This window comes from Centruroides vittatus, unplaced genomic scaffold (assembly GCF_030686945.1).
Source record: "Centruroides vittatus isolate TY-2023 unplaced genomic scaffold, ASM3068694v2 contig_854, whole genome shotgun sequence".
In the NCBI taxonomy this organism is placed as follows: Eukaryota; Metazoa; Arthropoda; class Arachnida; order Scorpiones; family Buthidae; genus Centruroides; species Centruroides vittatus.
The window spans coordinates 2,764,071-2,789,731 of NW_027122558.1; the positions used below are offsets into that span (position 1 = coordinate 2,764,071).

The window sequence follows — 25,661 nt, forward strand, 5'->3', positions numbered from 1 at the left end:
AATATCAGTAAGAACGTTTTAGTACTCCATTTATTTTTTAAAATTTTCCAAATGTTTTCATCAGTCTTTTAAACCATTTGATAGCAAAATTCTCAGGATAATCAAGCTCAAATGAAATTCTGCAACACAAACTATTAACCTTAATTTTAAAATCAGTAAGCTTTAATTCAACTTTGACATTTATTAATGCTGAATTAAAGCTTGTGATAGAGTGAGTGTTGATCTTGATTCCATCAAGATCAACATTTACTCTATCAAGATCCAACATACTCTATCACACAGAGTTTTCTTGAATTTTCTTCAATCCATTTAAGAAAATTAAGTTGATCTTTGTTTTTCCACTATTGTAGTGTCATCTATGATGAAACCAACAGCCCCTTTGTACTCTAACATTTTTAATTTAATAATTTATTTTTGTAGTATGTATATTTTTGAGTTATTCCAGTGGACTGATTAAAATGGACTGCCCTGTATTATATATATAAGTATAACAAAATAATGGAAATGCACTATATTTAAAGTGAGAAAGGTTCTAATGTTTAATATTCCAAACATCTTTAGAAATTAAAAAAAAAAAAATAAAATGTTCTAAAATTAATGAACTAAAAAGAAACAAATGGCATTGAAAACACTAAGAAATTTTAATATAAAATTAATAACAAAGGAGGAGTAAAATAAAATAATATATTTTATTTTTGTATTTTTAGAGTTAAAATATTTATGGTACCATTGCATTAATCCTAAAATATTGAAGTTTCCATTTTTAATGGAATAAAGATATCAATTAAGTAGGGAATCACTCTCACAATTTTATTATATACTGTAATTCTGAAATAAATCCAGATTAATTCAACAGTTCTAAATGGCTTATTTCGTGAAAAACAGAAAATAACAACATTTTTTAAGACTAACATGATAACAATTCTAATCTATTTTAAATTGTTTCATGTCTATTCTTTATTAACTGTAGTAAATCCTAGATTTTTCAAAACCAGATATCATATAGACTTATTAAACCTGAAACAGAATAATCACCAGCAAAATTCCATTTATTTTTCTTTATTCTCCAATATGCATTTTGGGCCCTTTAAGTCCCTCTTTGGTTCGAATAAAATTTATTAGTGGCTAATAATGAGTCACAATCTTTGCAGTTTATACAAATCTTGTCCAATGTTGCATTATAAATTTCAAGTATTTCTAAAGTTCTTGTCTCATCTCTTTTAAAGTTCACTTGAATCAACTTTGCATCTTTAAGCCTAGGACTACTTCTGGTTCAGAGACATGTGGCTAGTGTGGTGGACTGTTATTCTTCTCAATATCATATTTATGTTCATTTATTCTATTATAAATTGATCTATTTATACCCCCAATGTAAACCAGGTCATAATCAAATCTATCATCCTTGATTGAGAGTTGATATATTTCTGGTGCTTCAGGACAAGAAACAGTAAGGACATTGTGTCGTCCTTACTTTTTCTCAGAAATTGGTAAATTGTGCCATTATGTCACCAAACAAATTTGGCTTTTACTTTCCTTGCTATTTCACAATATAGTGATTTGAACCTTGTGTCAAAATCCACTAACACACATCTAGATTCAGCTGAAGTGCTTTGATGTACAATACATTAGTATTAGGTTGGGGTTACTCCACCATTATCATCAACATCAATAAATTTGTGCTGGAATTATGAAACTTAAGATTGTAAAACTGGGAAAAAGATCAATTCATAAAGAAACAAAGTTGTATTCTTTAATAGCAAATTTTGAAAATTTTTTTTGGAAGTCATATTATGCAAAAACATTGTTCCTTTATCTGCATAACACTGTATATAGTACATATAAGAGGTGATTGATAAAATGTTCTCTTACCCCAACATTTCACAAAGTGTAGGGATAGAAATATGTAAGCACTATCAAAACACAAGTACTCTATTTAGTCTGAGTGTATGCAATCTCAGGGCAGGATTCACAAATGAATGGTTACTAAAATAACAACAAAATATTGTTGTTATAGAATAACAATATTCAAATGCACTCACAAGGGCCTGTCCATAAATTAAGTCTGCATTTTTCTTGAAATTTTTACTCCCCCTTCTGTCCCAGTTTGTCCAAGTTTCTGTAACCCCTCCCTCTTGGGACATATGACGAAATTTGACCACCCTTAAAAACCGTTATCACTTTATGAATGATAGATACCATAAGAAGAAACAAAACATACAAAAAGTTTTGAGATAAATATAATAAAATGCTTACACTGTATAAAATTTAATGAAATAAACCGAATGACCACTGAAGATCAACCTCTCCCCTTCCCTTTGTATGACTTGTCATCCACACTAGAGGGGAAGGAGGGAGTTATGTCATTCATGGACACACCTCAAAACATGTCATTAATTGAATCATCATTAATCTGTATTGTTATCATTATTAATCTGTCATTATTTGCCATTTCAAGATGGAAAACAAAGCTTAGCTTATGATCAGTGACAAGAATAAACACTCATGTCAAATCTATTAGCTACTCCTGACTCTGATGATTTTATAGTTTTTGTACTTATTAAATATTAATGATTATCAAAAAAGAATTTTTAATTTTTACAATGACACACAACACCAGGGTGTAGTAAAAAACATACACTATGAACCGATGACTGGTTCTTTTTCATAGCACAATGGTCATCAGTTCATAGAGTAAATTTTCAATTTAATTGAAGAGCACTGATTTTGTATATAAAGACAGTAAAAACTCCAGCAATGGATAGCACAACTTTCCGGGCTATTATGAAATCTTATTTAGAAAATAACTTTTATATTTTTAATTACAATATGATAAAATTGGGTGTGGTGCCATCTGTTATGAGATTTTGTTATAAAAAAGTTTTTATATTTTTAATTAATATAAAATGGCAAAGGCATAATTTTGAGGGTAGAGGGGAGTTTTATAAAAAAGTATAAATGTTAATAACGAGTAAAATATAGTCATTAAGTTTGACATTTGGAGATACAAACTTTTTGTTCGATTGATATTTGGAACAATGTATTATTCTAAATGATAATTATGCCGAAAAATAAATACACAAGTTATCCATAAATGATTGGTACACTTTTAATTTGTTATACCAAGGTAAGTATTACAGCTGCACAATTGTAATTAGTGCTATTTGAATGACAAACTCTGAAAATTTTACATACACTGAATATGCTTTAAGTGAATTCCATTTATGACCAAACAAATGCCAGTCTAATCCAGCTCATTTTGTAATCTTTCTAATACAGTAAAGCGTCGTTTATCCGAAAGTCAATCAACCAAAATGTTGGTTAACCAAAAGCTTTCCAGTCGGACTGTGTCGAGATGAATTGAGCATTTTTGATACTAGATTAACTTCTAAAGTATAAATTTTTTTGTTTTTATATTTTTCAATATATTTATTTTGTTTGTAAAAAATAAAGAAATAATTTTTAATGATACAATAGCCACGATTATTATCATAAAAATTTTTGTTAGGCTTAAAATTGACGAAAATTCAACACAAAGCAACACGCAATGGAGAAAAATTTCCACATGGGATAGGCTAATATATTTTTTTTTGTATGTAATCGGTTATCCGAAAAATAAATTATCCGAACAACCCCAGTCCTCAATTGATTCAGATAAATGACACTCTACTGTATGTTCTTATCTCATTAGCTGTGGTATTTCTCAACTTGGATTCATCAAAGTCCATTGATAGTTGTGGAAAAAACTTCATTACAGCATGTTGCACATAAATTGAGGAGACCAGCAAGCCGGAAACCCTGTTTTCCACATGTTGGTCTCCATTTATATGCAACATGCCAGTCATTCCACAAAAATATGGTATAATTTTTAAGTATTTTTTACTGTATTTAATAAGTATATCAATAGTTAAATTTAATTTTTAATATATCGTATCTTTACGTAATTTTAAAGATAATACAATTAATGATGGGTAGTAATTAATTACTACATTTTTTATTAGAGACATATAGGATTGCAATGATTACACAATAAATATTTCAAATAACAAAAGTGTTTATATCAGAGCAATAAGACTAGAATAATTCATAAAACATATTATTAGTTAGGTATCTATAATTAAAGTACAGTCAAACCTCAGATTTCTAATGGGTCACTTTTTGAACAATTTGGCTTATGAACAACGTTCTGTACGCCATGTTTGCCCTGGTTGATATACAATAACTCAGTTGCCAAACAAGCTTGACAAGAGCCAGCCATAGATTAGACACACACAGATGGTCAACTTCCTATACTTCCTGTGTTAAAGAAAGTTGATGGCCCAACCAATCAACGATAGGACTACCAATTCAGAAATTTGCACTGTCGAGATCGCCTGAGTCATTAGATGTCACAACATGAATCAACAACAACATTGTTATTCAAATTAGATTTCAATGTGCATGCAGGTAAGATACTACTTCCATTTTTTGGTATGTGTCACAAATGAATTCAAATCTAATTAGTTAATAAAAACCATATTAATTGACATTTGCATAATATAAATTACATCCAGGAATCAGTGTTTAAAGGTGCTTAACTCAAATTAAATAACAAAAATTTATTAAAAATATTAATATGTTATAATATTAATATTTAGTAATACTAAGTAACCAGTTAATTAAAACTAAAAATAATAAAATAATAATTAAAATTCTGGCTTTTACACCAAACTGAAATTAAAATTAAAAATAAAATCAAAATTAATTAGTTAATTTAAACCAAAGCAATTGGAACATAATATTTCAGAAAGTGTGGATGAAGTACTTGTTATCTGTCTTGAGTTGAGTCTCTATTTATAGCACTTTTTTTTGTAAAGTAATGGTTTTGATTTTGGTTGGCAGTGATGGAACATTTTACTTTTAATACATATGTTACGGACAAAGTAATTAATACGGGCATTATGAATAATGACCAACAAAATCGGCCATAGTAATAAATTTCAATAATTTATCAAATTGACTGGTCATTATGAATACCACTATCACCTAGTCGGGCAAAGTGATAGTAATACACTTTATATTGTTTCTTATGGAAAATTTTTTTTTGGTTTGAGAAAAAAATTTGGTTTTCAAACAACTTTTAGGTACAAATTAAATTTGAAACCCAAGGTTTCACTGTAGAACACACTGAAGACAAACTGTTAAAGATAGATCAATAAATCTTTGTAGGCATTTTATCTCAACAGAAAAACTATGAACAGTTTTTAAAATAGTTACAATATCCACTGCTAGATGTCTGTAATGGCATCACTGTTGCAGCAGCACTATAAAGACATACTGCAATGTCTTACATGCCTAAACTACAGCAAATATTTCAATAACATCACATCTAAGGAAGACTGTGCAAAACTCACACCACAATCATTACGAGACCTGTACTGTCTAAAGCCCAATGCCAACTAGTTGATATTGCAGCAAACTGGCTGGAAGTAACATCAAACAAAATTCATTTGATTGTCATAAGTTCAATCACAAACTGCATGGTCATTGACTCAATGTCACTATGTGATAGGCTTTGATGGAAACTAGACAGTCCCTTCAACAACTCTTAGATCAAACATGCTGGATTTTTCAGGCAACAATCAGAAGATGCTCATGTATATTTGAAAGTTTGCAAGAAAGGACATGCACTGTATGCCACAAGTAAGTCTTGCACATGTTTGTGCTGTGATCTTTGTGTTATTTCAGCAATGGCTTAGCTACATTGAGATTACAAAACAGAAAGCTATTTGATAGATGTAAAAATATAAATAATTTCATTGATTTTGAAATTATAGAAGTTAGGTATATATTGTAATGGCAAATTCATTCCATATTGGGTTCCTGATTCTGTTTTCATTTATTTATTAAATTTCTGCCAAATAGGCTATAAATAGAAGCAGCCAAAGCTAACATCAATACAAACTGTCATTGCTGATCACCGCCATTACATACAAATTACCAAGCAATGGTTTGTAAGATGTAAGCAAGGGATAGATGAAATGTTTGTTGGTTCTTTAGAACTACATCATGAGTGATATCACAAGTGGCAACATCACCAGATCATCAAAGGAAAACAGTCACATGACCATAAAAATTGCCTCTGATGTCATGTTAAAAATGACAGCATCTACTAGTTTGCACCAGGCTTAACACATTTGGCAGTGAAAGAGTGACTAGTCAGTTAGTCTTTTCCAACTCAATGGCCTGTTCATTCACTCAATCTCACATCTTTTAACTTTGAGTTATGAAGCTATTTAAATAATACAAGCAGAGTTACAGGATTTATCAGAACTAAATAGGCAAATTAAAAGAAAAGTGAGTTTCATTAGTCCTGACATGTTACACTTGGTTGTTGCTAATGTGATAATTTAATTGTATTATGTGACAGAGTGATAAAAAACATGTTGAACAGTTTCTTTGATGCTGTTGCAATAACAGTGCCATTATAGAATCCCTAGTGTGAAAATTGTAATTGTTTTCGAAATTCTGTCCATAGTTTTCCTGTGTCAAAATAAATGTGCTTATAAATTTTATCAATCCATCTCTAATAGTTTAATTTCTAGTGTATCTATAGTAGTATATTTTGTAGACAACCTGTAAATAAGATAAATAAAGCAAACATATAGAATTTCTTACCCATCTTCTGCTATAGTTGCTATATGAATACCATCTTGAGAAAATGCTAAATCTCGAATCCAGGTGCCATCCTTACCAGGAGTGCTAAATTTTGAAGGCGGTGGGAAGAAATGGCTGAAAAAAAATAAATAGATAAATCATTCATCATACAAAAATTCAACAAAATTGTAATGTACATTAAAAACTACATTATACATTAGAATCCCAATTATGCAACAAAATGCAGATCAATGCTACCTTGAATAACTGAAAGCTGATAAAAATGGACAGCTATAGCCATTTCAGATTAAAAATGATAAATATAAGAGATTTAACTTCAAAATGAACAAAATTCTGCACCTTTTTAAATGTACAGTCAATATACTGTATCTGTTTATTAACTACACCAAAATCATTTAGAAAATTTAGAAATATTTCAGTGTCCTTAATAAACAGATAAGCCAACATTACATATAATAGACTCATATGGTGTCACTTTTAAATCTCTTTTTATGTCTGTGAATTTAATCTTATAGAACAACATTTTTTTACATCATTATAGCTAATACATGTACAATAGTTTTAAGAATAAAAATGAGCATTATTCTAGTTATATTTTAATATGAATGGCATGTCTCACATTGAAATCAAATGATAAGAGGTAACAGAAACAAATAATTTTGAAATACATGTTACTGTAATACAATTTTAAATTTTTAATAGAAAGTCCTTTAGAGTTTGTTTTATAATGGTTCCTTCCTTCTTTGTCTCAATGTTCTGAAATTACCCCACCTATTGCAGCTACTGTTTCCAAAAACTTTTTAAATGTCAGTAAATTGATCATGTTGATTATAATTAATGTTAACCATATTAACATTAAAAAAATGCAATAATACTAAACTTTTCAATAATTTATAAAATAATGAATCAAAGATACTATACTCAATCAAACAGATAAATCCAATTGATTAAATACTTTCAATTTTACAAATTTATATATTCATTTACAAATATTTGTAATTATAATTGATAATTCTAATATAAAACAAGTTGTCAATTATGAATTCATTAGACATTGCAAAACAGAATTCACTCTTAATTGTTTAATCATGCAAAATGGTTAGAGATATCAGCTGAGGTGTAACAAAACTCTCAGAAATGGCTAAATATTATTGTAAATACATATATATATTTTTTTCTGTCTGACAAAATAAATTTAGCTATTAAAAATTTTATACTCACAAGGAGAGGATCAGACATTCGAATCTCTGATTCAACAAAACTTGGCAAGCGTGTAGCTGTTAACACAAACAGATCCATGTCCATCTGAAAATTGAGGGTTTAACTTATAAGGCTTTGGAAGTTCCATGATTCCTCAGAGAGACAAAAACCAAGTGGACAAGATGCTAAGCACTGGAGTGACACAATGTAGATTCGAAACTTTGCAATTTTAGTTTTTTTTTATGTGTAACATAATTATTTCATTATTTTACCATTAGCATTATTATCACTGTTATTATTCATCACATTTAAAGCTTATAATACAAATTAAAGTGAATACAAAAAGTTTGAAATTAAAAATAGGCATATTATGTCATCATAAGCAAATAAACTTTTTCATCCATGTGCAGTAATGTCCAAAGTTTACTTGTTCATGGTGACAATATATGTATTTTTTTATTCCATTTTAATTTGTTTCACAAGCTTTAAATGTGATGAATAATAACAGTAATAATAATGCTAATTGTATGGAAAATAACAAAATAATTATGTTACACACAAAAAAAAAAACTAACAATTGCAAAGTTTCAAACCTACATCATATCACTTCAGTACCTAGTTCCTTTTCACTCGATTATCACTGCTTAAAGGAAATATGAAACTAAGAACTCAATTTTCAGAGGCCCTTTTTTGGAAATGCTTGAAAAGTGGGTTCTAATATTTGGACAAGGAGCTGTTTGTGTTGATGGCTACACACTGACCAAGTTACATTTGAATCAGAGATCCAAATGTTTGACCCTCTCCTTGTCAGTCATTTGTGAAAATAGATATTGCAATATAAAAACAAGATGCTCCTATTTGATTTAAGTTCTCTTTGAATTTTGAATAATCAAATTTTATTTACATTAATTTAACACATGTACAGTACATTCAGTACAGTAAATTCAGTTCAATCGTCATGTCATTTCAATATTGTCTACTAAAAGTTTTAATTAATCCATTAAAAGTTTTATTGAAAGAAAACTTTCAGTTTATCAATATCATTGGCGGGGATGACCTTTCTTTTGAGGCTAATATTCCCACCTCAATATGTAAAATGTTAAAAAAGGGGACAGCAGATGAAGGACACTTAGTTATGTCCAAAGAAGAATTTTTTTAAAGTATGTTTACGTCCCGGCTAATATATTTTTATTAAATGTATTATATTTTTTGAGTGTGCAAACCGCTGCCAGATGGAACTTTTTTAATGTTTTACATATTGAGGCAGGGAATAGTAGCCTTTTAGTTTTATATTTAAACATTATTTTAACAATTAATATTATACAGAATTTTTAGTCATAGTAGCAAAATATTTTATTTATCTAGTTTAATATTAAATACAATTAAAGTAACTCACCCAAAGATATGAAGTATTTGTCCAGTTTGTACCTGCCACAAAATAACCCTAGTATCACAAGAAGCAGTAGCTATCAAACTGTTGTCCGATGAAAATTTACAAGAAATGATCCTTTGATGATGACCATTCAAAGTAGTTTTAAGTGTAAAATCATTTGTTTCCCATATATGAGCCTATAAGATATTACACAAGAAATCATTTTTAAATTCAAATTTAAAACTTGGTTAATTGTATTTACATTTTAAAAAATATCACGAATATACAAAAAATTTTGTTTTTTGTCTTTCTTTTCTGTCGTTCCAACACACCAGTGACAGTCTAAAACAATTTTCACATATGGAAATGACCATTTATTGAAGGCTCTGCTCTGCAATAAAATGCAAATTGGAAACAATGTCCTCTGGTAATTTTTCCAATAAATGTATTATATTGTGATTTTGGCAAAATTACCAGATGACATTGTTTCCAATTTGCATTTTATTGCAGAGCAGAGCCTTCAATAAATGGTCATTTCCATATGTGAAAATTGTTTTAGACTGTCACTGGTGTGTTGGAACGACAGAAAAGAAAGACAAAAAACAAAATTTTTTGTATATTCGTGATATTTTTTAAAATGTAAATACAATTAACCAAGTTTTAAATTTTTACTTAACAATTTAAGTTTATAATACAATGCCAAACGATCGCCTAAATATCGGGCTATACCGTGGCTAGTTAAATGATTAGTATAAAGCAATTTGACACTAGAGGTAGACGTTAGGCGCCATCTCTTAAGAAATATAATTAATAATTAATTAAATAAATTTATAACCTGGAATAAAAGAACTGGCCCAGGACAAGGCTTGAACCCGCAACCTCCACTTGCCGTGCGGCGCACTTGCCAGTTACGCCACTCGGACCCGAATGAGCCTTTGCTTCCAGAAGTATATTAATTTATATATAACCTTACTCAGTTAACTACGGCAAGCGGAGATTGCGAGTTCAAGCCCCATTCCAAGCCAGTTCTTTTATTCCACAGTTATAAATTTATTTAATTAATTATTAATTATTAATTTTTCTTAAGAGATGGCACCTAACGTCTACCTCTAGTGTCAAATTGCTTTATACTAATCATTTAACTAGCCACGTTATAGCCCGATATTTAGGCGATTGTTTGGCATTGCATTATATACTACTCGGGCTTTGAGATGTTGTTATTTATACAATTTAAGTTTTTTAATCAAAATGAATGATTTTATTATTTCATTAAATTTAACTGTAATTATTATTGTACATAACTTAAAAGATATAACTTTCATTATAGTTTGATAGACATTTTCATCATTTGTATCTAAAAATATAATCAGCATAAAACCAGATGATTTACCAAATTATTGGGCTGTTATAAGGCTACGTGAATAATCAGAGACAAAATAATTTGTCTAAAGGATGGCAACCTTACTGCATTTACCTCAAGACAAATCACTTCATATCTGATCATTAGCTTAACCTTATTATACTCTGATAATTTGGCAGATCACCTGGTTTTAATTAAAGTAAAAAGTTAGAGCAGTTTACATAAGTTCACTTTGTCTTCTATCAAAAATAAATAATAATCGCAATGTTATTTTACATAGATTCAAACAACATACAATATTAATATTTATTCTAAAAATCTTTTATGAGATGCAACGTAAAAAATTTAATTATTATGCCTTTGTGTCCTTTTTATCGTAATTTAAAATTTATTTTGTATACTAGTACTTTTTATATATTAACAGGACTTATTATACTGGATAATATGGATGCAGATATTAAGTCTTACAGATCAAAAATACTGTTTTATATTTAATAAGTCCTGTTAATATATAAAAAGTACTAGTATACAAAATAAATTTTAAATTACAATGTAAAAAATATTCATTCAAAATTCTTATTCTCTCCATTTTGATGAAATATGATATAATGCATCTCACATTGGCAACTTATATGTAAAAAAAATATAATAAATCTTTATTGTAGATTTTTGTCCAATGGCAATAATTATAATTAATTATTTGAAGACATAGTCCTTCCCAAAAAGGAACCACCATTTATTAGCTCTGTGTTCCAACTATATATTCTTGGCAATTGACCTTTCTTTTTAGGCTACTGGCCTAAAAAAATAGGTCAGTCAGTTAAAAAATTTTTGTATTTTTTAACTGGATGTATTTTTGTGTTTTTTAAAGGACTTTTTGGTGGCCAGTGGCCTAAAAAGAAAAGTCAGTCGCCAAGAATGTATAGTCTGGAACACAGAGCTAATAAATGGTGGTGCCTTTTTTGGGAAGGACTATGTCTTCAAATAATTAATTAATAATAAATCTTATTAATTCAAATTAACATCAATAACAATATAGTAGAGCATCAATTATCTGAATACCGATCAACCGAAACATCAGTTAACCAAAAGCATTCCAGTTGGCAAATTCAAATTTCCGCTAGTGCCGTGGCACTGCAATATTTGGCTATATCTTGGGCTACTCCAATATTATTTTTGTTGGGTGCGTGTTTTAGCTGGCGGCACTGGCGCAACCATGAGAGGGTACTTAAGAACGCGCCAGAATTTGAATGAGGCTTTTTACCCATCGTGAGTGATGAGTTTTGCTTCAGCTTGTCGGAGAATATAGCCCTAGTGGCTGACATCTCCAGATAAACCCAAGAAAAAAAAAGAGTTTTACTTGTTTTGTGTTTTTCTGAGGACTATGTGTCATGCTGAATCGGAACATTTTTTGATACTAGATTAACTTCCGAAATATAATTTTTTTTGTTTTTATATTTTCAATATATTTATTTTGTTTGTGCAAAATAAAAAAATAATTTTTAATGATACAATAGCCACAATTATTATTTTTAAAAAATATTTTGTTAGGCTTAACATTGACAAAAATTCAACGTAAAGCAACACACAACAGAGAAAAATTTCAACATAGGATATAGGTTATTTTTTCATACATGATCAGTTACCTGAAAAATCAGTTATTCGAACAACCCCAGTCCCGAATTGTTTCGGATAATCGATGCTCTACTGTAATTCCATCATTTATGCAAATTGACTTTAGCGCAGTTGAAATTTTAAAAAAATCAACTTTATGGAAATTGTATAGCACATTATGAAAATGGCACTAACTTGCAACATTTGAAACTGGATGTAACTAAGTAAAATAAAGCTACACCACCAGTAACATACAGCAGATAAGATAATTTACTAAATAAAAACAAAAACAAATGTTCTTGACAATTCTAAATGATTATCAGGATAAAAAATATGAAAATTAAAACATCAGTTAAATAAAATGGAATACAGGAGATCCTCATTAGCTCAAAATTCAAAAGACAAAATAATCGTGACTTAGAATTATTGAGTTTTGAATTATCTGAGATTTATACATTTCAGTACAGTATGCTGGATGCCATGTAACTGATGTAATTTATTATGCAAATGGAACAAGGCTATGTATACAGAATGATATTTTCATTAATAATAATATAAATAAACTGCAGGTGTCTGGTGAGAACCTCACAGATTGTCGGAAAGGTTTTATAAAAAGTAAAGCAGAATTCCTCTAATGCAGCCCAAATTATTTTTAAAGTGCCCAAACGGTAGTAAGTCACCAAAATATGGTAGCTTAGAGCTCTACAAATATTTCAATTTGTTACTTGTAGCCCAATCTTGCAATCTGAAAACCAGCCGTATTTTATGAAATAAGACAAAAGAAAGGATAGTCCAAGAGAAGGTAACACCCAAAAATGTGTTAATGTAAAAGTAAAGCCATATTGACCAGATTACAGTTGTCTTGAGATGGGATGTGTTTACCATAAGCTTCGTGAAGTATACAATAACTTTCAGTAACATTTTTTTCAGAATAAAGTAATGAACTAATACTTCCCACAAATGCTCTTTTTTGGAATGAAATTCAACATTTTTAAGTGTAAAAATATCTATGATGTTAACACCTTCAGAAAATTTGACATATAAAGTTTTAAAGCTTGATGTCAATACAACTAAATGGCATTACACATCAACATATGTGTAATGCCATCTATTGAACAAAATCTGCATTATTAACCAGTACACCTGGTAGATTACAACTCATGCATAAATTGAGAACCTGCTGTATATTTAAATAATTTTATTTTCCTACATTAATTAATATAAGAAGTGAGTTGAATGGATTATTACTCAAATCACATCATAATTATTCAATTATCAAATATTAATTATTCTAAGATTAGTTACAATAAGACAAAGTAAATTAAATAATATTTACCACATTTCCTCCAACAGATGCAATTAATTTACTATTTGGAGACCATGAGCAAGTAGTTATTGGTTTTGAAGTTTTGACTGTTTTACACATATTTCCATTATCGATTATATCCCATATTTTTAACATGTGATCTGATGAACATGATAACAAAAGCAAACTGCCATTTGTAGCAAATGATAAAGCTGTTACGGAGTCTCGATGATCAGTCAAATGCAAAATTAACTGACCTATTAAATAAAATATACTAAATTTATGGTAATGCTTATTCAGTCATTTTTGTTAATTTTTTTAAAGTGATTCATTATTCATTTCAGTGATTTAATTACATGAATATTCTAAAAAAATTACTATTCTATCATTATAATTAAGTAATTTCTATCAATTCTCTCATCATAATTTAATGAGACATGGTGTCTAATGCCTACCTTTAGGCCAAATTACTTACTATTCTATCGAATTTTGTATTAAAACTATATTATATAAACACACACAATTTACATTACACTTACACACACAATAAATATGCACATGATAAACACACACAATTTACATTCTAAACAAATGCTGAGTTTATATTTTATAAATATGTATATAATACTGCATTTATAATCTAATTCTCAAGATTTGTCACATTTTTATATTTAAAGAGTGATCATATTAAAGAGTAGGTGTTTACAACTTTCAATACAAAGAACCAGTGGGCAAATCTCAACCAAATTTGTTATACATATTGTTCTGAGTATATAGTTTCAATTTGCAGAAAAAATTGACTTCAAAATTCAGTCAGCAGAGTGAAATTTGGTGCTGTTGTCTCCTTAATGTGTATACTGCATATGTTTTCTAATAAACTTTAGGAGTTAAGAAACAAGGTGCAATAATTTTATTTTAGTTATAGATGCAGAATGTGGAATTGATTATTACATCAAACATATGGCTCTATATGCCTCCCATTTCCTTGTTCTAAAAACTGCATTACTTACACGACACACTCAGCTGCAGAACTCAACTGACCTGAGTGGAGTTGTTGCACATCATGAAATTCTTTCGTCCAAGACAGCTAGGTTGGATACATTGCCTTGATAAATGAGGCTCTTTAGCTAGCCCTATAACATAAAGTCATAGAAGTTCATATCTGGTAATTGTGGCAGCCATGCTGGAATTGATCAGCTAATCTCTTTCATACAAAAATTATACTTGCAGTAAAACTTGCATATTTAAGACACTTTTTGGAGGTACATCATCCTGATCATTCCAGCACTGTAAAAGAGAAATGGTCTGAACAGACCGTTTCTCTTTCGCAGTGCTGGAAAGTTTTGAATCATATCTCAATATCTAGTATCATTAATAGAACATGCTGCAGAGTTTTCTTAAACAAAGTAAGGACAAATGATAAAGGATGCTAAGAAACTATACCACATTGTTACCTTTGGTAACAATGTGGTATAGTTTCTGGCAAGGTGCAATGATTCTGTTGGTGAATATGTGAATTTTTATCAGACCAACATTTGTGACTTCTTTTAGATCTAAAATTTGTTAAAATGTACATAATATGTACATTAAGAAAACACAAATGCCAAATTTGTATCTAATACATGAATTTTGAAGTATACTTTTTCCTGAATATCAAAAATTGTATACTCAGGAGCCAGAAAAGTATGTATATCAAATTTAGTTGAGACTGCAACTAGTTCCTTCTACAGATAGCTCTGAAATCTACTCTTTAATTATGATCACCCTATACTTTAGTTCACTTATCAAAAAGCATTATTAAAATTAAATTATTTGGTAAAATTTTGATATACATTATTAATGTCCAATGACTGTTAAAAGCTTTAATTCAATTCACAAAATTTTTTTTACTTCTTATTTATTAAAACATCTCAATTTAGTTATAGAATGAATTATAATATATACTGAGTTGTAATATAATATAAAATTGTAATAAAGAAAAAACTTATATAAATGAAGTGCCTTTCCTTCAAGAAGCCAAATTTATTTATTACAAAAGAAAAATGTTTCCAATCTATTTTAGTTCATCTTCAGTTTGAAATCACAATGTTTGAAAATGGAACAGTTTTTTAGGAATTTAATAAATTGAATATTGATTTTTAAAATTACTTAATGTATAAATAAGTTGTATATATAAATATATATTAGGCTATTACAGTAGACCCCCCCTATAACACAGGTTCATATAACACAGATTCGTATAACATGGCAAAAAAATTGCGATTGTGTTCGTATAACATGCTAAAAGAGACTCGTATAACACGGTAAAACATCATCGCCGATTCGTGTCGTGACAGGATTGGTCGAATCCAGACCAATAGCGGACATTGCACAAACCGTTGAATTTAAATGAGCAGCGGACCTACTAAAAACCATTTATTATTTAACAGCCATAAAAATTATATTTATATTAATGATGTCTCCAAAGTTTAGTGAATTTTTCGCAGAAAAATAACTTATCAGGAAACATGCGCCTGCCGTTTGACGAGACGCTCTGCGACAAAAACAAGCTTAAGCAATGGCGTCGTCGAACAGTGCACACTCGGTAAGTAATTCTACAATTTTTTGTTTATAGCATAGTTTATATGGATTATTCCCAAAAATTATAAACAATTTGGAAATGTTGAGTCAAATTAGTCTAGAATCGGTTAATTTTATGGAAGAAAACCTTTCAAACAACCGTAGCCCCTAAACTGCACACGGGCCGGGCTGTGATTGGCTCATGTATTTAAGTGACTCGTACAACACGGATTCATATAACACGGAATGTATCTACCATGTTATAGGGGGGGGTCTAATGTTTATATATTATACATGTAATAAAAACAAAATTAAATGCTAAATGTTCATATTCCTTTCTTCTATTGTAAATACCAAAAGGTGATCATTTTATTGATGTTAAAAGAACTAACAAAGTTGTTCTTGTATTTAAAGCTCATAACATCAAAAGACAGATAATAATAGTTTTGAAATATGCTATGCAAAGAAATTACCTGTTGCAACATCCCAGGTTCGTATGTAGCCATTTTTATGGCCCGTTGCGAGAACTAAATTTTTTGACACACTCCATCTGGTCCACCAAGCAGTAGAAATTAAATTTGTATTATTTGTACTTCCGAATGCAATAGACTGGATTTTAAAACTTGTATATATATGTAAAGGTTTCTGTATTGGTGATTCAGTTTTTTCTTCAGTTTTTACACTATAAAAAAAAAACCAAAATTAAAAACTAATACTCTTACTGCTATTAAATCAATTTTTCTATAGGAAAACAAGTCAAAAAATTATTATCTAAACACTAAATTAAATTAATCATCATTAATAACATTCAATTATTATTGTAATTTTATTTAACTTTTAAACAGTTTAAAATTCAAAATAAAAAAATTAATTCAGAAAATATCCTCTTAAAATTCATGTGCCACAGAAAAAAGAACAATTATACAATATAAAAAAGATTTTGTTCAGTAAGTGCTATAATCTCCTACAGCTGCATATAACTTGCATTGACATATACCAAAACAAAACATGATACAACCCATACTGCCATTACTGCATACCTACAAAGTTTCTACTAAAAACACAACACTTAACCCATATGCAGTTTAGGAAGTATCCTTTCAAATATTCTATTTTCTCCCAGTTTCCGTGTTTTATTTCTATTATTTTATAATTAAATCTAAAATTAATTATATAAATAGGAACAGATAAATTGAAATATTTGAGAAAAACTGCCTAAATTGTATTAAGTATCAAAATTATACCTCTTCCAACCAAAACTGAGTTTAATTATATGGTAAAGTCCTGACTGATTGTAATGTTAGGCTATCCAATTCTGTTTTGTTCATCCATTTACTGTTTAGAAAATGTTATGTAAAAATTTATTTAACTATTGTCTTCTATCAAAAACACTCAATGTTTTAAACTGTATATAAATGTTTCTTTAATTAATAAAAAAAATTGATTTTTACACTGTCAAGTTTTTAAAAATGAAGCAAGGCAAAATGTTAATGCTGTCATAAGTAGTTTTAATTTTGTTAGCAAAATGTTGTGTGTAAATAAGACATTTTAAACATATTTTAGTTGCTGAAATTCATTTTATAACATGAAAACAAGCATTTATAGCCTATTAGTGTTATCATTATCAAGTCAGGAGTCTTAGTCATCAAGAAGACTGATTGACTGCTGATTTTCAAAATGATTTTGAAAATCAGCAGCAGATGATTTTGAAAAGTTCACTTTCTTTATCTGAAAACTGCCATAAAATTACTAAACAGCCTTTCTAGATCAAGACACCAATGATCAATATAAACTAACTTTTCACGGTTGGTAGAACTTATTTTGATCATTTTTATATTCAGCATCTAATTTTATAGACAGAATAATTGTTGAGAAACAGTATTAAAAAATATATATTTATTTACTCTGATATTACTTAAGAACTTGGACTCTGATAAACTAAAGAAAAATCAAAAATTTTTGAACAAAAATATGTACTTATAATAAATATAAAAATATATAATATTTTCTTCTGTTTTTTTCGTCAGATGGCTAAATTATTTTTTGTAAATTAAAGACACGGTCGATTCAAAAGACCACCATTTATTATGTGCTTTTAGATTAAAACATTTGAACGACCTGACCTTTCTTTTTAGGCTACTTGGCCACCTCTAATTAAAAAACACAAAATTTATCCAATTAAAAATATAAAATTTTCTAAAAAACTGGAATAGGTCGGTCTTACAATGTCTTCTAATAGTGTTCCATCCTGTTCCACTCGGAGATTTTCAGCACTACTAGAAGACGTCGTAAGACCAATCTATTCCAGTTTTTTAGAAATAATTTAGCCATCCGATGGGAAAAAAACAAACTTTTTGCAATAATTCGTCACCAGAGGGGATCCTGAAATCTACATTTACCAGCGCATTCCTCTGTGGATATAAATCGGCCGAAATCTCCGAGTGGAACAGGATGGAACACTATTAGAAGACGTCGTAAGACCGACCTATTCCAGTTTTTTAGAAAATTTTATATTTTTAATTGGATAAATTTTGTTTTTTAACTAGAGGCGGCCAAGTAGCCTAAAAAGAAAGGTCAGGTCGTCCAAATGTTTTAATATAAAAGCACGTAATAAATGGTGGTCTTTTGAATCGACTGTGTCTTTAATTTACAAAAAATAATATTTTCTTTTTAACTGAGACTGTTTGTTGTGGGGAGATGTTATTTTGCAACTCGCTGCCTTGTCTGTAACTTCTTTAGAATAAATTTTTATTTTCTTTATTTACTTGTTTAAAAACATTGTAAAACAGGAAAAATAGAGCAACAGGAACAAAGACAATAATAACTATTAAATATTTTTTTCTTAATTAGTTATACATTATGTAAGTTATAACAAAATCAAAATATTTTTAAAATTACAATTTGCTATTTGGGTACTGTATATCCTAGTCTGTTTCTAATACTAAAAGTAGAGCAAAGTTTAAAGTGCAGGTAAATTGTTATTTCAATTTAAATGCAATATTTATATACTTGCTCTGAAAATTAACTTGATTTTGACAGTATATAAATTTGATTTAATACCTTGATTATAAATCAGATATAAATTTAAGAAACTGAAAAAAGTTAATACTTGTTATTTAAAAAAAGTGTTTTTAGACAGATATCTATCACAAATATACAATACACAGGAATACAAATGTCATCAATAGTGTTAATGCTAATAATTTTCAAGGAGTCAGTTTGCTGTTGTCGTTGGAATGTTTAGAAAATATTTAAAATTTTTTTGTTATTTGAATGGTATTTTTTATGTAAAATCATGAAATAACTACCATTGATCTAATGATATTGACTTTGAAAACTGAACATAAAAACATTCAATTTTCAACCATTATCAGGATCTGTTGACAAGATATAACATCCTCAAATGTTATCCAAGTAATCAAATAATAACTGATTTCTTGAAAATTATTGGCAGTGTGTTTTATGATATAAAATGAAATCACTTATCAACAAAATTAATATTGCATATCAATAACATTTGTACTTTTATGGTATTATATATGGTAAAATAATAAAAAACAATTCATTATATATAACTTATTAGATCAGTAGTACAAGTATTTACAGACGATTACTTTCAAAATAAGTACCTTCTTCAATACATTTTTGCTAATGTTCATATCACTTATTAAAAATTTTGTAATTCATTCTGCATTATCTCCTTCAGTGTAATTATCACAACACTTCACCTTTTCTGCTGATTTGAATCTGCAACACTTTATTCAAACTTTCATTTTCTGAAAGACACATCTGTGGGAGCAAGATCCAGTGAGTAACGAGGCTATAGAAATATAGGTATCTGGTGTTCTTCAGATATTCACTAATTAGGAGAGCATAAAGTGCTGAGACATTAGAGAGATCCAAGTAAAAATTAAGTCCAAGTAAAAATCGTCGAGGTGCCTGTTCACAACATCACATGACTCGGTGAACATCTCACATTGACTCACAGGAAATAAGTTGAAAAACTGGCAGAAACATTTGGCATGGAGGATTACCAGCAAAGGTAAATAAACAAATTAAACTGTTTAAAAGTATTTGTAAGATGTTTAATAACACTAAATAATTACTTTTTTACTATAATTAGCATCGTGTTTCCTCCGAGAAACATTAAGAAAGTTCCAATGTGTTTGTCCTGTTATCACGACATACTTCTGTTGAGAGAAGTAGTGGCTGTAAATCCCTATGCGTATGAAAATCCGAAAGGTGTTTGGAAAAGTACATCTGAAAATTTACAGACGTATTACGCTGTCGACGGTAGAAGATGCCAGAAAGAACAACTTTACTTCTACAGTATTATGACAAGGTAGTAGATGGCCATCTTCCTCCCAGATACAAAAGTATAAGAACACCGTAAATTTTGTTTTTTAAAAATTTATTTTGAAACTATTACTGGAAATATTAATTATTTTTTATCATTATTTTTAATTATTTTATCAGGTTTTTTACATTTCATAAAGCAGCATATATTTTTTTCACAAATATTCATTTTTTATATATTTAACATATATCATGTTTAACATCCAGGAATGAGAGAGACAAACTCCATTTTTAAATATTTCCTATACTAACATACCTATCACATATTTTTTAATAGTAAAAATAAGACAAATAAATACTATATTAACAATAAATAGCATATCTTTAATACTTTTAAACTTAAAAATAATTAAAAAATTTTAATACTCTATTTCTCTGTCATGTTTTCAAAAATAATTTGCATAAATGAAACAAAGAGAAGCACTGATATCACATGGACAGGATGTATTACAAATGAGAATTCCAGATTATTGTTGCCAATAGACCTTCTCCACAACACCTAGTTCACAGATAATGAATATACACCTGTATATTTGTAGTAAAAGTTAAAACTTTTCAGTTTCCTTTTTCACAGCATATCTGCAAATACCCATTATTTCCCCAATATCTGCACTTTTACCCAAAAGAATAAAATTATCTGCAATTGGAAAATTTCCCACTATGTAACAGCATTGCTGATGTGGATTCCCAATGTTCACTGAAAAATAAAGAAATGAATGACAGTAATGCTTTCTCAGAGTGAGAATGAGTGTGAGTGAGATGCTTTAAAACTGGCATGGATTTAGTGCACAATTTAAAAATTTTATTTTATATATTTTCCATTTGCTTTTAGATTGCCAATAGTATAAACCTAAAACTGTGTGTGAAGAGTCTGTGTGTGGTGGGGTCCTACAGTAGTTTATTGTTGGGAACAAGTTCAATGTACTAAACTTTTCACATTAAAAAAAAAGTTACAAGTATTATCTTCTGGTTATTAATTTTAAGATAAAATTTTTTCTGGTTTGGTAAAGAGGCTTATTTGCTCATGCTAATGAGGCACATTTGCTCTAAGGGCTACACAAGAAAGCCTTGTTTCATCACCAGTAATCATTCTGTTTAGTATATCTGGATCTTTATCAACTATGTCAATTAGTTCTGTGCTAATGAGTGCAGATTCTCCACACTGCTCATTTGTTGACTTCTTCAGAACAATGTGACATAATGCATTGAAATTCAGAACTTTGCATTTTTTTTACATACAGTATTTTACGGACTATAAGACGCTACGGACTATAAGACGCACCTTAATTTTTAAGCAGTTTTTATAAAAAAATACCTATAAGACGCACCTGAATTTTGGAGGCAATTTTTCGAAGAAAAAAGTGTGTCTTATAGTCCATAAAATACGGTATATGTTAACCATCTGACATACACAAATGGAAAAAATTTATTTTATATTATAAATTCAAAAATTAAATAGCTACAAAATAACATTAAAGAATAAATTTTTCAGATATAATCGTAATATTTTTAGTCAAAATAACTACAGTAAAGAAAAAATTAAAAACTTGATATTGCTCTCTTGTACAGGTAGGAGAAATTATATAAGTACAATAGCTCCTAGATCCAATGAATATATTTATTAATAATGTTAATGTAAACAGTCTGCTTGTATTTCAAAAAACACATCGATATGTATACTACTGATGTGTTTTTTGAGAGAAAACAGAGATAAAACATTGCACCAGACTATATCTTGCTTTTTGTTATGTATTAGCTAAATACAAGTGCACAAGACTATAGGTAATCAGTAGTGGGCTATTCAATGACAATCTTGCCAAGCACCACCAACTCCCCTTCTCATGGACCTAAACCATATTATTACATTCCATCACAATAAACATACATAAATATCCAAAACTGTTTAATGGAGATGTACTTATTAAATTATCAACTAAGCACTTTCAGACTTCATGTGTCCATCTTCATTCAAACCAGAAAGTAACTTTGAAGATAAACAAATGACATTCAAAAATACTTGATTGATAATTTAATACATGGATCTCTATTAAGCAGTTTTGGGTATCTAAATACTATCTCTGCTCCTATGAAAGTCTACAATTTTGTAATTTAAGTTAAAAAATTTGAAGTTTGTTGCATAATTTGTATAATTTTACAACGATCCTATATTCCTGGCACAAGCTCCTCACTTATCGACCAATTCGTTTAACGATGTAGTCGTCAGAGCGGAACTCGGTCGTAAAATGAGGAGTATCTATATATAAAAATGAGTACTGAAACATTTGTTTGTAAACAACAAAATATTTGTTTTTTTTTTATACAATAATCTTGAAAGTAAGTAAACAAACAAACCACGATGCCTTTTTAAATATTTAAAAGAAAATCATCTAGTTTTAATATATATTAATCACTATCATTTAAAAATAAATTTAATGTAACATTCTGCTATTATTTTACCTTGATAAGAAAAGAAATTATGCAGGTGTATTATGCTTGACACTACTCTTCTGATATCTAACATTAACTATTATATATAAAATAAAAATTAGTATTTTTAAAACAAACATTATAGAACTGATATATTTTGCTTACAGAAAGATTTTGAGAAAGAAATTTACTAATGTTTGTTTTTAATTAAACTTGCCATTAAATAATCCATTATATAAAAGATTACTTTAAAACAATGATTCTTAACATTTTTCACTGTCTGCATCCCTTGAAATTCTAAAATGTGCTCTCTCATTGTCAGGTAAAATTTATTAAGATTTTTATGTAAGGGGTTAGGATTGTCTCATTTTCTCATATATACTTTAACTTAACTTTAGATATAGCTTAAATGATTAAGAAACTTTGTCCTTTTTCCAATATAAAACATTTAGGTTTAGGTTAGGAATTAACAATGTCAAAAATACATACCATAATTACACATTTAAATTTAATATTGATATTTTTTAATCTAAATTTTATTCTAAAAACAGTTTTGTTCCCTATGAAAAATGGTTCAAAAAGTTGAAAGAAAAACTGTCATTCCCAGAAAAAGTTGTCTCAAAGTCTTGCCTCCCATGTTAATAACCAATGCTTTAAAAACAAACATGACTGAATATTTTTATAATTTAAAGCAGACAATATTATTAAGGTTTATTAGAAATCAATTTTATACTGGTTAGATAATAGCAAAGTTGAGCCGAAGTTTTAAATGCGAAAATGTGTACGTCGGATGTTCGGCGCCGCTTTCCTGTAAGCCTAGAAGTTTGACAACGGCATTTGGAATGTCGAGCATGATTTCACTGACTTTCCAAACACCATTGTCAAACTTCTAGGTTTACACGAAAGCGGCGCTGAATGTCTAACCTACACGTTTTCACGTTTAAAACTTCGGCCTCAACCTCGCTAATACATCTATTTAATTTGAACATAACAAAAACGTGTTGATTTTATATTAAAGTTAAAAATTTCAAAAACCATGACTATAAAAATATTTTAAAATTAATACAATAATAATAAAACACATTATTAAATCATAATTAAAGAACTTTAAAAAAGCCAAATACTTTAGGTTATATAAAATCAGTTGTAAGAAAAGGGTATCACTCTACTTTGATTAAATTTAATTGTTTTTAAATGCATATTTATTAAATATTATAAAATTAATAACTAAAAGCACATTAATACACAAAAGTTCCTAAAAAAGTGCAAAATTCATATTTTATATTTTTTAAACAAATGATTATAACATGTAAGCTACAAATACAGTTTGTTAAAATGTACAGTACTTATGAAATAATAGATTAAAATCATAATATTCAATTACTGTTCTCTTGCATAATTCATTATTCCTAATATTTCAACAAAAAAATATTTTAAAAATAATTATTCTTACATAATATTTATATTGCATATTATATACAAAAAATTTTGTCTGTATAAACAAACTGGTTTCCTTATACATATAATTATATTAAAATCTGTATACTGCATAAAGATGTATGTATATTATTATTTTATAAGTTATATATACACATATACAATATATTAACTTTGTGATAAAAATTTATTATCCTAAATAATTTACAAATTTAAACAAAAATTTCTAAAATAAATAAATATATATATATATATATATAAATATAATATGTTATTTTAAATAAAAAATACAAATATATTTGTAATATCCTGTTATTTTTAATAAATTGCTTCATAATATTTACAGTTTTTACTGATAATTTTGCAACATACATGTAAAACCTAAATTATACATCAAATAATCAATGCATATGTCATCATCAATACATTACTCAGGAACATCATGAATAATATAATCAATGAAATATATCATAATAAAAATTTAAAACAACATATATTCAGAACAATTAAAAAAATTAGAAATAAGCTTATTAAAACAATGACATTTAATCCACATTATTTTGTAAATATTTCATTTTATTAATAATAAAGTAAAAATAGATCAAACTGGTGATCAAAAACACTGATCTTAGGTTTGCATTGTTATAAGGATAATGCCAAGTTTATATTATACATACGTACACGTATATTTAATATATTTGCAAACTATTTTCCGATTTTACAATAACTTCTATATTCCATAATTTGTTTTAATTTAAACAAAAAGCTTTCCTTTAGAAGTTTAGTTAATAAATGAATTTAGTGTTTTAGTATATGTACTGTATGTATGTAGTGGCTATACATGTGTGCAGCAAACATTCCAATATTGCATTATTCATAAATAATGTGTACTACTGGCATAAAATAACTAATAAATTCAAACATTTTTACATAATGAAGCCAACCAATTGTTAATTTCTTTTATTTTGTCAAATTTATCATCAATAATAGACCAAAAATAATGTAAATACAAGCTTACTGCACAATCTGTACATCAATTACTTTTAAGTAATTAACAAAGTAATCAAAAGGAGAGTGAAAATTTCTTTAACTATAAACTAATTAGTTTATAAGATTATAATTAACTAATTTCTGGTTACAGTTGTGAATACAATAATTCAAAATAAATTAATCATAATTTTCTGATAATGAGAATGGAAAAAGTTTGCAAACATTATTTATTTAGTGCTATGATAATTGTCCTATTGTCAATACGCTTATACAATAATATATAACCATTATACAAACAACATTATAATAAATTTATTTGTAGACCTAAAAACAATGACACACTAAAACTAAAATTAAAGCTTATCATGCAAACAGTTTATAAATTA

At 28.3% G+C, this 25,661-nt stretch overlaps 1 protein-coding gene across 6 annotated transcripts in view; it reads right to left on the minus strand.

Annotated features, from left to right (window-relative positions):
• LOC136982596 (WD repeat and SOCS box-containing protein 1-like) overlaps positions 1–25,661 on the minus strand; it is a 54,024-nt gene that overhangs the window by 20,298 nt on the left and 8,065 nt on the right. For all 6 annotated transcript variants that reach the window (XR_010881904.1, XR_010881903.1, XM_067279135.1 and 3 more), the window contains exons 4-7: positions 16,539–16,747; positions 13,537–13,763; positions 9,251–9,423; positions 6,655–6,768 (exon numbers count right to left, since the gene is read on the minus strand). Coding sequence is in view for 4 of the 6 variants with exons in the window: in XM_067279135.1 (XP_067135236.1) it covers positions 6,655–6,768; positions 9,251–9,423; positions 13,537–13,763; positions 16,539–16,747 (723 nt within the window). In the remaining 2 variants the exon portion in view is untranslated. The remainder of the gene's footprint in view (positions 1–6,654; positions 6,769–9,250; positions 9,424–13,536; positions 13,764–16,538; positions 16,748–25,661) is intronic.